This window comes from Cherax quadricarinatus, chromosome 5 (genome assembly GCF_038502225.1).
Source record: "Cherax quadricarinatus isolate ZL_2023a chromosome 5, ASM3850222v1, whole genome shotgun sequence".
In the NCBI taxonomy this organism is placed as follows: domain Eukaryota; kingdom Metazoa; phylum Arthropoda; class Malacostraca; order Decapoda; family Parastacidae; genus Cherax; species Cherax quadricarinatus.
Window position 1 is genome coordinate 71,472,194 of NC_091296.1, and position 12,843 is coordinate 71,485,036.

At 38.6% G+C, this 12,843-nt stretch overlaps 1 protein-coding gene across 17 annotated transcripts in view; it reads left to right on the forward strand.

The window, feature by feature from the left end:
* The window catches only part of LOC128684992 (longitudinals lacking protein, isoforms H/M/V), a 331,763-nt gene that overhangs the window by 104,265 nt on the left and 214,655 nt on the right, over nt 1-12,843 (forward strand). For 2 of the 17 annotated variants that reach the window (XM_053771415.2, XM_053771416.2), the window contains exon 6: nt 11,514-11,585. The exons of the other annotated variants lie outside the window; for them this stretch is intronic. In XM_053771415.2, the coding sequence (XP_053627390.1) occupies nt 11,514-11,576 (63 nt within the window). In that variant the 3' untranslated portion in view covers nt 11,577-11,585. The remainder of the gene's footprint in view (nt 1-11,513; nt 11,586-12,843) is intronic. 17 annotated transcript variants of the gene reach the window in all.

The following is a 12,843-nucleotide window of genomic DNA, read 5'->3' on the forward strand; positions in this document are numbered from 1 at the left end:
CTAATGTCCTCATTAGAATGAATTGGACGGCGTATTTTGGTGTCATCAGCAAATTTGCTTATGTCACTATTTATTCCCTCATCTATGTCGTTTATGTAAATTGTGAACAACAACGGGCCCAACACTGACCCCTGAGGAACATCGCTTGTGACGTGCCCCCATTCTGATTTCTCCCCATTTATGCAAACTCTCTGCTGTCTATTTGTCAGCCATGCCTCTACCCAGGAAAAAATTTCTCCTCCTATTCCGTGTGCCCTAAGTTTCCTCAATAGCCTCTGGTGTGGAACTCTATCGAAAGCCTTACTGAAGTCCATATACAGGTCTCCCTCAACATTCACGTTTTCAACTTTCACGGGCTTCACACATTCGCGAATTCCCAACCGCCAAATTCCCAGCTGCCAAATCATATTTAAGTTTCCTGCCACCTGCGAGTCCCTGCTACCCTCCCTCCGACCTCCGCAACTGGCAGCCAGCCCTCCCACCACTCAGTGTGGTGAGTGTTTTGTTTGTTCATTATTTGCTATTAAACTACAGAATAAATAATGTAAACCCATTCATGACTGCATATTGGAATGGCTATTAGGAAAGGTATTAGACGGTGACATCATGTGTTTACTCTTGAACGCAGCAAAGAATCGAAGATTTCTGCTATTGCTAATAATAACAATAGTAATAATAATAATAATAATAATAATAATAATAATAAATACGATATAATTGAAGAAGGAAATTGTACAAAAATACGAGGGAGTGGTTGACACATCGTCAGTGTGACTTTGTTTATGCTGGAGTGAACATTAGTCTCCCTGCTCTTCCAAACATTTCACAATAATTCATTGTGTTTGGTGCTTGTAGATTGAGTGTGACTGGAGTGGTAGAGGCAGTGATTGAGGCAATGGTATTTAATAACATACATGTTAATAATAATACATGTTATTAATAATATGTACTATTATTATTTATAACATATATGTTATTAAATACCACTGCCTCAACCGCTGAATTATTGTGAAATGTTTGGAAGAGCAGGGAGACTAATGTTCACTCCAGCATAAACAAAGTCTCACTGACGATGTGTCAACCACTCCCTCGTATTTTTGTACAATTTCCTTCTTCAATTATATCGTATTTATTATTATTATTATTATTATTATTATTATTATTATTATTATTATTATTATTATTATTATTACTATTGTTATTATTAGCAATAGCAGAAATCTTCAATTCTTTGCTGTGTTCAAGAGTAAACACATGATGTCACCGTCTAATACCTTTCCTAATAGCCATTCCAATATGCAGTCATGAATGGGTTTACATTATTTATTCTGTAGTTTAATAGCAAATAATGAACAAACACAACACTCACCACACTGAGTGGTGGGAGGGCTGGCTGCCAGTTGCGGAGGTCGGAGGGAGGGTAGTAGGGACTCGCAGTGGTGGAGGCATTGATGGAGGCAGTGGTGGAATCTGTGGTATTTAATAACATACATGTTATTAAATAACATATGTTATTAAAGCATAACATGTATATATTTAGTACAATTTACGACGTTTTCATGTATTTTATGATTATTCATGGTTCAACAAGTTAAGGAAGCAGTATTGTAATATATTTCCCTACAATATATTGGGGCGCCAAACATTCACGGTTTTTCAACATTCGCGAGGCTCTTCATCCCCTAACCCTCGCGAATGTTGAGGGAGACCTGTACACAATATCATATTCATTACCATGATCTACCTCCTCAAACACCTTAGTGAAAAAAGTTAGTAAATTCGTAAGACAGGAACGCCCCTTTGTAAAACTGTGTTGAGAATCTTTAATGAATCTGTTCGTGTCAAGATGGGTACGAATTGCTTCGGCAATTATTGATTCCATAAATTTTCCCACTATGGAGGTAAGGCTTATTGGTCTATAGTTTGAAGCCAAGGACCTGTCACCTGCCTTGTAAATAGGTATTACATTTGCCATTTTCCACTTATCAGGCACTATGCCAGTTTGTAGTGATATGTTAAAAAGATTAGCCCATAATGCCTAGGCATAATACAGGCTCTATTTGCATTGCAACCCATTATTGTAAATACAAAATCTCAATGTACTATTTGCAAGGACATAAATAAATAAATAAATAAATAAAAAAGTACCTTGAAATTGAGCTTAAAGTAGCAGAAATGTTAAATTTTTGCCGAAGTTCAAAAGTAAATAAATCAACCCATGCGCCAAATACACGTAAACTGGTGAGTAATATTCTTTCACAAGTGTGCTGATATTATTTATACCATTTCTACACCATTTCTACACTAATGCAGTAGTCTGCATAACAGTAAATCTTCTGTTTTTTGTGAGAATAAAAATTCAAAGTGGAAAACAAAAGAAATGTAACAGAGGCCTGGGGACGTGACTAATGAACAGAGGAAATGTTATTTTAGTGCCAGGAATGTCTGTCTGGTTTATTCTGAACCCTATTTTGGGAATTGGCATCTTTTGAAATTTGTGTGAAATTGGCAAAATTGTCAATTTCTGACCACTTTATTGGATAGTTGAAATCGGTAAATGGGTGGTTTCTTGTACTCATTTGATAGAAAAAAATGGAGTTCTAGCGAAATAGTTATGATTTTTATCGACTGGTACATCAGAATTGGCCGCAAATACGGTTCAAAGTGGGCAAAACTGCCTATGAGTAAACATTGTTGAGACCGCTAACTTCGCAAGAGCACAGTTCCGTAAGTTTTCCATCAAATTTCATAATTTTGGTGTCATTGTGATTGGGAAAATATTCTCTATTATTTCATGAGAATTTTTTTTTTCCCTTTTTTTTTTTTTTTTCTTTTGAAAAATTTCCAACCCTGAGAACAAGCTTAGGAGAGGGCCTACCGACCCTGAAAGGGTTAAAGCACTGGGCAAGTGTACTCTAAAGTTTCTCAAAGAGCTGGGTGAAAAACTCAGCATAGAAGCCAAGGATCACAGGGTCGCCAGTTTCCTCTTTCAGAGACTTAGTGTTGTGATCCAGAGGGGAAATGCCTGCAGCATTCTGTTCACACGGCCCACCACTAGGGAGCTGGATGAAGTATTTGAGATGTAGCTCTGAGATGTTATCTATGTTGTTCTACTCCCTATTGTATTTTTGTCAATGTATTCTGTCTTTAACCCCTTTCAGGGTCCAGAGGCCAAATTTCAGTGTGTACCAGGGTCCAAGAATTTTCAAAAAATAATTTTGTTAAATTTTTCTTTGAAATGGTAGAGAGTCTTTTTCAGAAGGTAATAAAACAAAAAGTACGAAATTTGATGGAAAATTAAAGAAATTATACTCTCGCAAATTTTGATATGTCAGCAGTATTTACGCATCAGCGATTTTGCTGACTTTGACTCCCACTTTAGGCCAATTACGGTGGACCCTTGGGTAACGGCAATACATAATCCATTCCTGAGAGCTTGCCTTTAACTGATTTTGCCTTTAGCCAAATTAATTTTCCCCATAAGAAATAATGGGAATCCAATTAATCCGTTTCAGACAGCCAAAAGTATTAACAAAAAATATTTTTTTAAAGATTAAATATAGATATATATATATACAGAAAACGATGACAAATAAATATAAAGCACTAATAAAATGGATAAATGAACATTTAACATCACACTTATCTTTATTGACTCTCATTGGTGTATGGAGGACAGGTAGGAGGCAAGAGGGAGACGAGTTTATTATGCTTCAATATGACGCTAATATCATCTCTACAGCTTATTTATCTATCGCAATTCATCTAATATGACATAATAAACAATATTAATAACATAGAAACATGATATGTACTCTAGAATGAATGAAATATGTCATAATATATGAGAGGAGTAAGTGATGGAAGTGTTGTTGGGTTTATAAGGGCCACTGAGAGAAGCGTACCTAGTGGTGGTGGTGGAGGCACCAGCAGAACCCACCAACACTATTACACTTTAACAATGTATGTAATTTATAAATAAGAAAAATAAGAAATATTTACATTTTAATTTATAAATAAGTTTATTCAGGTATACACAAATACAGTTATGTACATAGATTATCATACATAGCAGCATATGTGTAAAGTACCTAGGATAACCCAAAAAAGGTGGAGTGACTTATATATTTCCATTGAGGTACACAAATAACCCGCACATAAAAGATGGCGAACCGTCTACGATGGGGATGCCCGGGTGTTGTGCATGTGTCTTAATTTCATCTTGTCGGTATTATATACAATTCTTGTACTACTACTACTACCACCACCTCTTCCTGCCTATATATAGCCGTCCTGCTCCACCTCTGGTTAGTGTGACTTCGTCAATGGTCCAAGTCGGACCGAAACGTTGTCGTAAGCTTCTCTCTTTTATGTGCAGGTTATTTGTGTATCGTTCCAGTCACGGTATTGTGCCTTTTTTGTTATTCCATTGAGGTCCTTTTATATTTACACATATTTACTTTTATACTTACACTTTTATATTTTATATTTACACTTACCTTGGAAGAGATGTTAGTTTAATTAGTTAGTTTGATGGAGGAGATGCTGGCAGAGGTTTAGGGTGGTGGAAGATACGTAGCAGGCCGGCGTATGTTCAATGGCCCAATACCCCTCCAGTTACTTTCGTGTTGTTTTTCTATCGCTTACGCGTTTACTTGCTACACTGTTAATTCTACACTTTATCACTGACTGGCACTATAGCCTTTATCGATACCTGCTGCTTTAGCATTGTACATATCGTAGAATCACTGAATCACTGCAGAAGGCACATTCACCCCTCTCTCTTCCTCCTCCACTTTGGTACTTTGCAATGAGTTTTTTTCTTGAATTCTATTGTGCTTCTTTCCTTATTTACTACAGGGTTGGCACTAGAAGCTTTCTTTGGGTCCATGGTGGCTTATTTAGCAGTTACAAGCACTAAAAACAATGGAATAATGCAAAATATATTGCATGTATGTCAGAAATTGTCCTCCCTGGCTTGTAAACAATGGCACACTGGTTTACATGGGCTCAGGCTCACGGACATGTTTGGGACAAATGCCCTTAACCGAGTTTTTGGGCATTAGCTGAGTCAGTATTTTGACGCAAAAATGTGCCGCTCTCCAATTTTGGCGTTAGCCAATGCCGCTGTTCCCCGAGGGTCAACTGTACATTATTCCAGTCAACCAAATTCTTAGCTATTTCACTAGTGTTACTTCTATTCTATCGATTGAGCACAAGAAATTGCCAGGTCAACTGTTTCAACTACAAAATAGTGATCGGAAATTGGTAATTTGGCCAATTTAACGCAAAGTTCAAAATATTCCAATTTCAAAATAGGGTCCAGAATAAACAATGCAGGCATTCCTGGCACTGAACTAACATTTCTTCTGTTCATTAGTTATGTTTTGAGGCTTATCAAATGAATTCCATTTTTATTTTTTATTCACATAATGAATTTTTATTCATACCAAAAAATAGAAGATGTACTGTTATGCAATATTGTAATAATTGCATAAATAATATCACCACATTTGTGAATGTATATTAGACCCACCAGCTGGCGTGTATTAGATGTGTGAGGTTATTTGTTTACTCCTGAACATTGGCAAAAATTTAACATTTCTGCTGCTTTGAGCTCAGTTTCAAGCTATTTCCAGTACTAAAACCAATCAAAGCCATTTCTATTTCTGTAATATATCTTCCATTCTATCAAATGAGACCAAGAAATCGCAAATACAACTATAAAAACATACGAAAAAACACTGCAAAGTCGCTGTTTTAATCGAAAATTACCGTCTCAGTTTTTTCTCTCATACACTGTGTGCTGCAGGATTTGTTTTATGTGGTGCACACATACCACATGGGTGTATTCTCTCATATCTAGGCCCAAATTTACCACTCAACAGCTTATCAGAGTGAGCTGAGCTCATGGCGTACATCTATGGTTTGGACCTTCAACTCAAGCCGTAGAACTATGGCATGGACCCTGAAAAGGTTATATGAAGTCTACATAGAATATAGGGGGGATGGGGAGGAGAAAACAGCTTCAGGGAGAACCTTGAGTTTTCCCTGAAGCAAGTTTATTCTTTTCTCTGAGGATGAGGATCCCCAGCACAGTTCCAGAGGTGGTACCTATTTATTATCAGAGTATACTTAAAATATGCAATAACTTTAAAATAATTGAAAATTTTGAAAGTTTCTAGACATAATCAAGAGAGATGCAGAGCTCATGGAGGATGTAAACACAGTGGCGTGCAGATGCCGTAATAGCAAATCATGAGCCATATAAAAAAATTTTTGGGTTTAATTTGAAATGTCTGTATTAGCAAAGCACTGTAAAGTGGGACCTCTCCTGAATTTTAGCACTTTGAGGGTCCATCTCGTAGTTCTACAGCTTTGAAGCCAGGGTTCAAGCCGTAGTATTATGTCATGAGTTCAGCTCACTCAGACATGCTGTGAGCAGTAAATTTGGGCCTCAATATGAGAGAATGCATTTATATGGTAAGTGTGCATGATATAAAGCTAATTCTGCAGCATGCACTGCAAAATGAGAAAAAAAAATGCCACCGTGCTTTTGAATTACAGTGATAACTTTGCAGTGTATTTTCATGTGGTTTTTATGGTAGTATTCGCAATTTTTTGGTTTTGGTTGATAGAATGGAAGATATATTACTGAAATAGAGATTATTTTGATTGGCTTTAGTACAGAAAATAACTTGAAATTGAGCTCAAAGTAGTGGAAATGTTTGATTTTTGCCGACGTTCAAGAGTAAACAGATCACATCATGCATCCAATACACATGAGCTGGTGGGTCTAGTGTGCATTCACGAATGTGCAGACATTATTTATACAGTTATTATAATATTGCATAACAGTAAATTTTCTATTTTTTTGGTGTGAATAAAAATTCTTTGTGAATATAAAATCAAGATTGAATTCATCTGTAAAGCCTGGAAATGTAACTGACAAATGGAGGAAATGTTATTTTAGTGCCAGGAATGCCTGTATTACTTATTCTGGACCCTATTTTGAAACTGGAATATTTTGATCTTTGTGTGAAATTGACCAATTTCCCAATTTCCAGTCACTTTATTAGGAAGTTGAAATAGTTGATTGGGCAATTTCTTGTGCTCAGTAAATAAAAAGGAAGACATACCAGTGAAATAGCAAAGAATTTGGTCTAGTGAAACAATGTAATTGACAAAAATAGAACTCAAAGTGGGCAAAATCGCTGATGCTTATACATGAATATCGCTGACACAGCAAATTTGCGAGAGCGTAATTTCAACAGTTTTTGATCAAATTTCATACTTTATTTTATTACCCTCAGAAAAATATTCTCTACCACTTCATATTAATTTTTTCTTTCTTTCTTTTTTTTTTTCTTTAATTCCTTGGACCCTGTTTAGAATTTTCAGATTGGGGGTCTGGACTCTCAAAGGGTTAAACTAAACTCAAGGTCAGAGGTTAGCTGTTCCCATCATGCACTGTGTGGGGGGCAGGATTTTTTTTTATATATCATGCACACCCACTGCACAAACCTATTCTTACATGTCTAGGCAAAAATTTACCACTCAAAGCATATTTGTGGACACAGGAGGACCCCACTCTACAGTGCTTCACAGCGTTTTGCTAATACGGACATTTCAAATTATAACTAAAATTTCATTTATACACCTTCCTGATTAGCTGTTATGGTGTCTGCGTGCCAATCTGTTTACATCCTTTGTGAGCTCCACGTCTCTCAAATATGCCCGGAAACTTTCCAGAATTTCAAGTGTTTTAAAGTTATTGTATATTTTATACATACTCAGATAATTGTACTTATGTGTACCTTTACCTGAAAAAAACTTGCACACTGTGCTAGCATGCAGGTACATATTAACATCACTAAGAGTGTCTCACTAGTTTGAAGGTGCAATAATAATAATCGCTCTGGGGTGCTTTAAATGTTGTATACAGTGGACCCTCGGTTATCGGCTGTAATCTGTTCTAGGTCGGCCTAAAATCTAAATAATATTTCCCATAAGAATTAGTGTAAATACAATTAATCCATTCCAGACACCCAAAACTATTAACAAAAAAATACATTTTTTAACCCGTACACGGTCCAAACGTAGATACAGTGGACCCCTGGTTAACGATATTTTTTCACTCCAGAAGTATGTTCAGGTGCCAGTACTGATCGAATTTGTTCCCATAAGGAATATTGTGAAGTAGATTAGTCCATTTCAGACCCCCAAACATACACGTACAAACGCACTTACATAAATACACTTACATAATTGGTCGCATTCGGAGCTGATCGTTATGTGGGGGTCCACTGTATATGTTCACTACCCCAGTGCCCTGAATACAGTGGACCCCCGCATACCGCACACATCGCATACCGTACAATCCGCATACCGCTCGCTTTTTTCGCAAAAATTTTGCCTCGCATACCGCCCAAAAACCCGCTCACCACTCTTCGTCCGAGACGCGTCCAATGTGCGGCCTGAGCCACGCTCACATGTTCCGCCGGTGGCATTGTTTACCAGCCAGCCTCTGCGGTAACATCCAAGCATACAATCAGAACATTTCGTATTATTACAGTGTTTTTGGTGATTTTTTCTGGAAAATAAGTGACCATGGGCCCCAAGAAAGCTTCTAGTGCCAACCCTACAGCAATAAGGGTGAGAATTACTATAGAGATGAAGAAAAAGATCATTGATAAGTATGAAAGTGGAGTGCGTGTCTCTGAGCTGCCCAGGTTGTATAATAAACCCCAATCAACCATCGCTACTATTGGTGGTACAGCTACTGCTGCTGCTGTACCACCATCAGCTGCTGCTGCACTGTCAGCTGCTGCTGCTGTTGTACCACCGTCAGCTGCTGCTGCTGCTGTAGTACCATCTGCTGCTGCTGTAGCATCGTCTGCTGCTGCTGTAGCATTGTCTGCTGCTGCTGTAGCATCGTCTGTTGCTGCTGTAACATCGTCTGCTGCTGCTGTAGCATCGTCTGCTGCTGCTGTAGCATCGTCTGCTGCTGCTGTAGCATCGTCTGTTGCTGCTGTAGCATCGTCTGCTGCTGCTGTAGCATCGTCTGTTGCTGCTGTAGCATCGTCTGTTGCTGCTGTACCACTGTCAGCTGCTGCTGCTGCTGTAGCACCGTTGTTGGTGTGGCTTATTGAGAATACCAAGAAACAATTAACCCCAGTGGGTTAGCCACCCAGGATAACCCAAAAAAGTCAGTGTCATCGAAGACTAACTTATTTCCATTGGGGTCCTTAATCTTGTCTCCCAGGATGCAACCCACACCAGTCGACTAACACCCAGGTGAACAGGAAAAAATGCCTGGAACTAGTGCTCATATTGGTGAATTTAAAGCCAGCAAAGGTTGGTTTGAGAGATTTAAGAATCGTAGTGGCATACACAGTGTGATAAGGCCTGTTCTGGAAGAAAATGCCAAACAGGACCTACAGTACTCAGGAGGAAAAGGCACTCCCAGGACACAGTGTCTCATCAGTCATTGCTGCATCTTCAATAAAGGTAAGTGTCATTTATTCTTCATTTAGTAGAGTAGTACATGCACAATATATATTGTGCATGTACTACTCTACTATTGTGCATGTATCCTTCTCTTTGTGTGTAGGAAAATGTATATTTCATGTGGTAAAAAATTTTTTTTCATACTTTTGGGTGTCTTGCACGGATTAATTTGATTTCCATTATTTCTTATGGGGAAAATTCATTCGCATACCGAACATTTCGCATAACAATCAGCCCTCTTGCACGGGGGTCCACTGTATTTTGAAAAAATAAAAAAAATATTTTTTTAAATGAAAATAAAGAGCACATTTTTCTAAGTGTTATAGGATAAAAAAAAGAAAATAGGGTCAGTACTTACAGAGATATGAGGCCGAGAAGTTGGCACTGGATGCTCACATGACAGCAACATGGAGTCCTGCCGCTTGCAGAATTGTTGCCGATATACCTTTTTTCTATTTTCATATTATTTTATATAATTTTTATTTTCTGATAATTACAATTTATAGTAGTTCTTGTCATTTTATAGCCAATCTTTGTTCTGACACTACTATTAGATACTGAATTGTACTTACATTGTCACAAACACACTGACAGGTGGACATTTACACCTGCTTTGGTCATTTCCTATTGTCTTAGAATATATACAAAGTATTTATAGATCCCAGCAATGTTTTGGATATGTGGAAGTACATATATGTATATAATAATAATAATGAGGTGGAGGAGGAGGAAGAAGAGGAGGAGGAAGAGAAGGAGGAAGAGGAAGAGGAGGAGGAGGAAGAGGAAGAGGAGGAGGAGAAGGAGAAAGAGAAGAAGGAGAAGGAGAAAGAGGAGAAGAAGAATACGTATGTAATAATACGTAATAATAAGTTCCCTTGAAGCATGAAAAACAAAGTCCACCTCTGACAGTGACATGATAAGATGAGATAACATCTGATAAGAGCTGACGTTTGAGGAGCATACTTGAGGGTGCAGTGATAACACTTGATGAGAAAAGATTAGAGGTGACATTTGATGAGCATTTGATAAGCATCGGACCAGGTTGAGAGTCACTGGATCTCTGTTGCACAACAAATCTGTTCATAGAGCTTTGTTTTTGCTGGTACACAAACATCTCTGTCTATTTGTCTATGAAGCTCCCTGTCTATCTGTCTATTTCTCTGTCTCATAGAGAGCCACAAGACTGTGCCATCATGTTTACTCATATCTTCAAGCAGAGTATAGCACTTTGTCTGGATTTTTTTTGGTTATCCTAGGTAATTTACACTATGTATACTTGTATTTATGTGTACCTGTGAGACAGAAATAGACAGACAGATAAAAAGAGACAGAGAGACAGACAGACAAACGGAGATAGAGCCAGGCCGCCAGCAGCCAGCCAGCCACGCAGCTGGCCAGCCAGCCAATCAGCCAGCCAGCCAGTCAGCCAGCCAGCCAGTCAGCCTGCCAGAATTGTTTCTCTTTACTTAGGGCATAGGTTATAAGACATTCTGAAAGGGTGTTGCACAAATGTTGCACATGCGTTATTATTCAGATTATTTGATGTTTCATCGACCACTTATGGCCACATCCATCTCAGAGCCACTAAACTTGGGGTCAGAATCACTTTCCTCTTAAAATGGGAGAATTAATACTACATGAAATCAGTGAATCCCAGGTGTTTGCTATGCTGTTTGCTCTAGCTGGCACTCATTTGAACTGGTGCTCCCACAAGGTACTAAGTGGTCCCAGATTTTTTTAATACCGTGCACACTGAGTGTTAGGACCCATTCTGTGCTGACAAGGCATCTCAGGCCAATCATGCCAAATTTGAAGGCAGGAAAAATAAAACGTATATATACGTTTGGGCACTAGCGGTAAAAACGTACATATATGTTTGGACCGTTTACGGGTTAAAGATTAATTATAGTTTTACATGCACAAAACAATGAGAACTAAATAAAATAAATGGACATTTAAATCACTATTGCATACCTTTATTGAAGATTCTTGTTGGCTTACAGAAGACAGGGAGGAGGAGAGAGGGAGGACTGATTGTTGTTTGGAAGGAGAATCCCCCTTCATAAGGACTTCAGGTATCAAAGCATTCTCTGGGGTTACTTTCCTCCCTGCCTGCTACATTCCCTGCCTCCCTCCCACACTCCCTGTTTCCCTGCTACACTCCCTGCCTCCCTGCTACACTCCTTACATGCTACACTCCTTGCCTCCCTGCTGCACTCCCTCCATGCTACACTCCCTGCCTCCCTTCCACAGCATGTGTGTCAAGAACCTAATTTCCATTGGGGTCCTGCCTCCCCACTACACTCCCTGCCTGCCTGCTACACTCCCTTCCTGCCTGCTACACTCCCTGCCTCCCAGCTAAACTCTCTTTCGCAACATTAGCTTCCTTGATTTCTACTGTCTTTGCCAGGATGGAAGTGATTGTTGATTTGGATTTCCCATACATCCTGGCAAGTTCTAGCACTCAACCACCACTCAAACTTTTCACCAACTTCTTTCTTAAATTCCATTGTGTTTTTCACTTTCTTTACCAAAGGAACTTTATTTGGAACTCTCTTTGGGCCCATGGTTGCTTATTTTTCAGTTCCACTCAATCAGTAACTGCAAAAAACAATGGCTTATAGCAAAATGTTAGGATGAATGAGCAGAGACCTAGCCAGACTGACTCACGAACATGCAAGTGGCTGGCGGGTGGGCAGCTGGACGCGTCTAACATGGCCAGTAAGTGAAATAACTGCCTATAACCAGAATAAAATTTTGGACAAAAAGACAGGCGATAACTGAGTTGGCCGATATTCGGAATGGCCGATACCGAGAGTCCACTGTATTACATTATTATAGACATTTTCGTTAATCCTTGATACTTTTTTCAAAATTATGTAAGAAATGTGCTACATATATAAACATAATACATACAACCAAAGTAGAAGAAATTGATATAAATACAGGTCCACATCCCTTTATCCAAAATTCTGAAATTTGAAAAGTTCCACAAACCGAAGTTTTTTTGTGGAGTGTGGAGCATCAGTCATCTCTACATAACTCCAATGCCGTCACATGGCAGTGTGACCTAGCACTGGCAGTGTCAGTGAGGCATCTTATTGAAGAATATGGTGTTGGAACTAACACTGTTTATGATGATGACACAGTGAACACAGGTGAAAAAGTCCCCATAGACAATATGGTGAAAATGTGTGATAAGATAAGGGGTACCCCAGGGTGCGAGGCACGCAAGTGAAAAAAATTATGGAAAATTGAGTTAATCATATAGAAAAATGGTTTAACTCACTGACAACACAATAGTACAAGAATCAGTATTCAACGACATTCCTG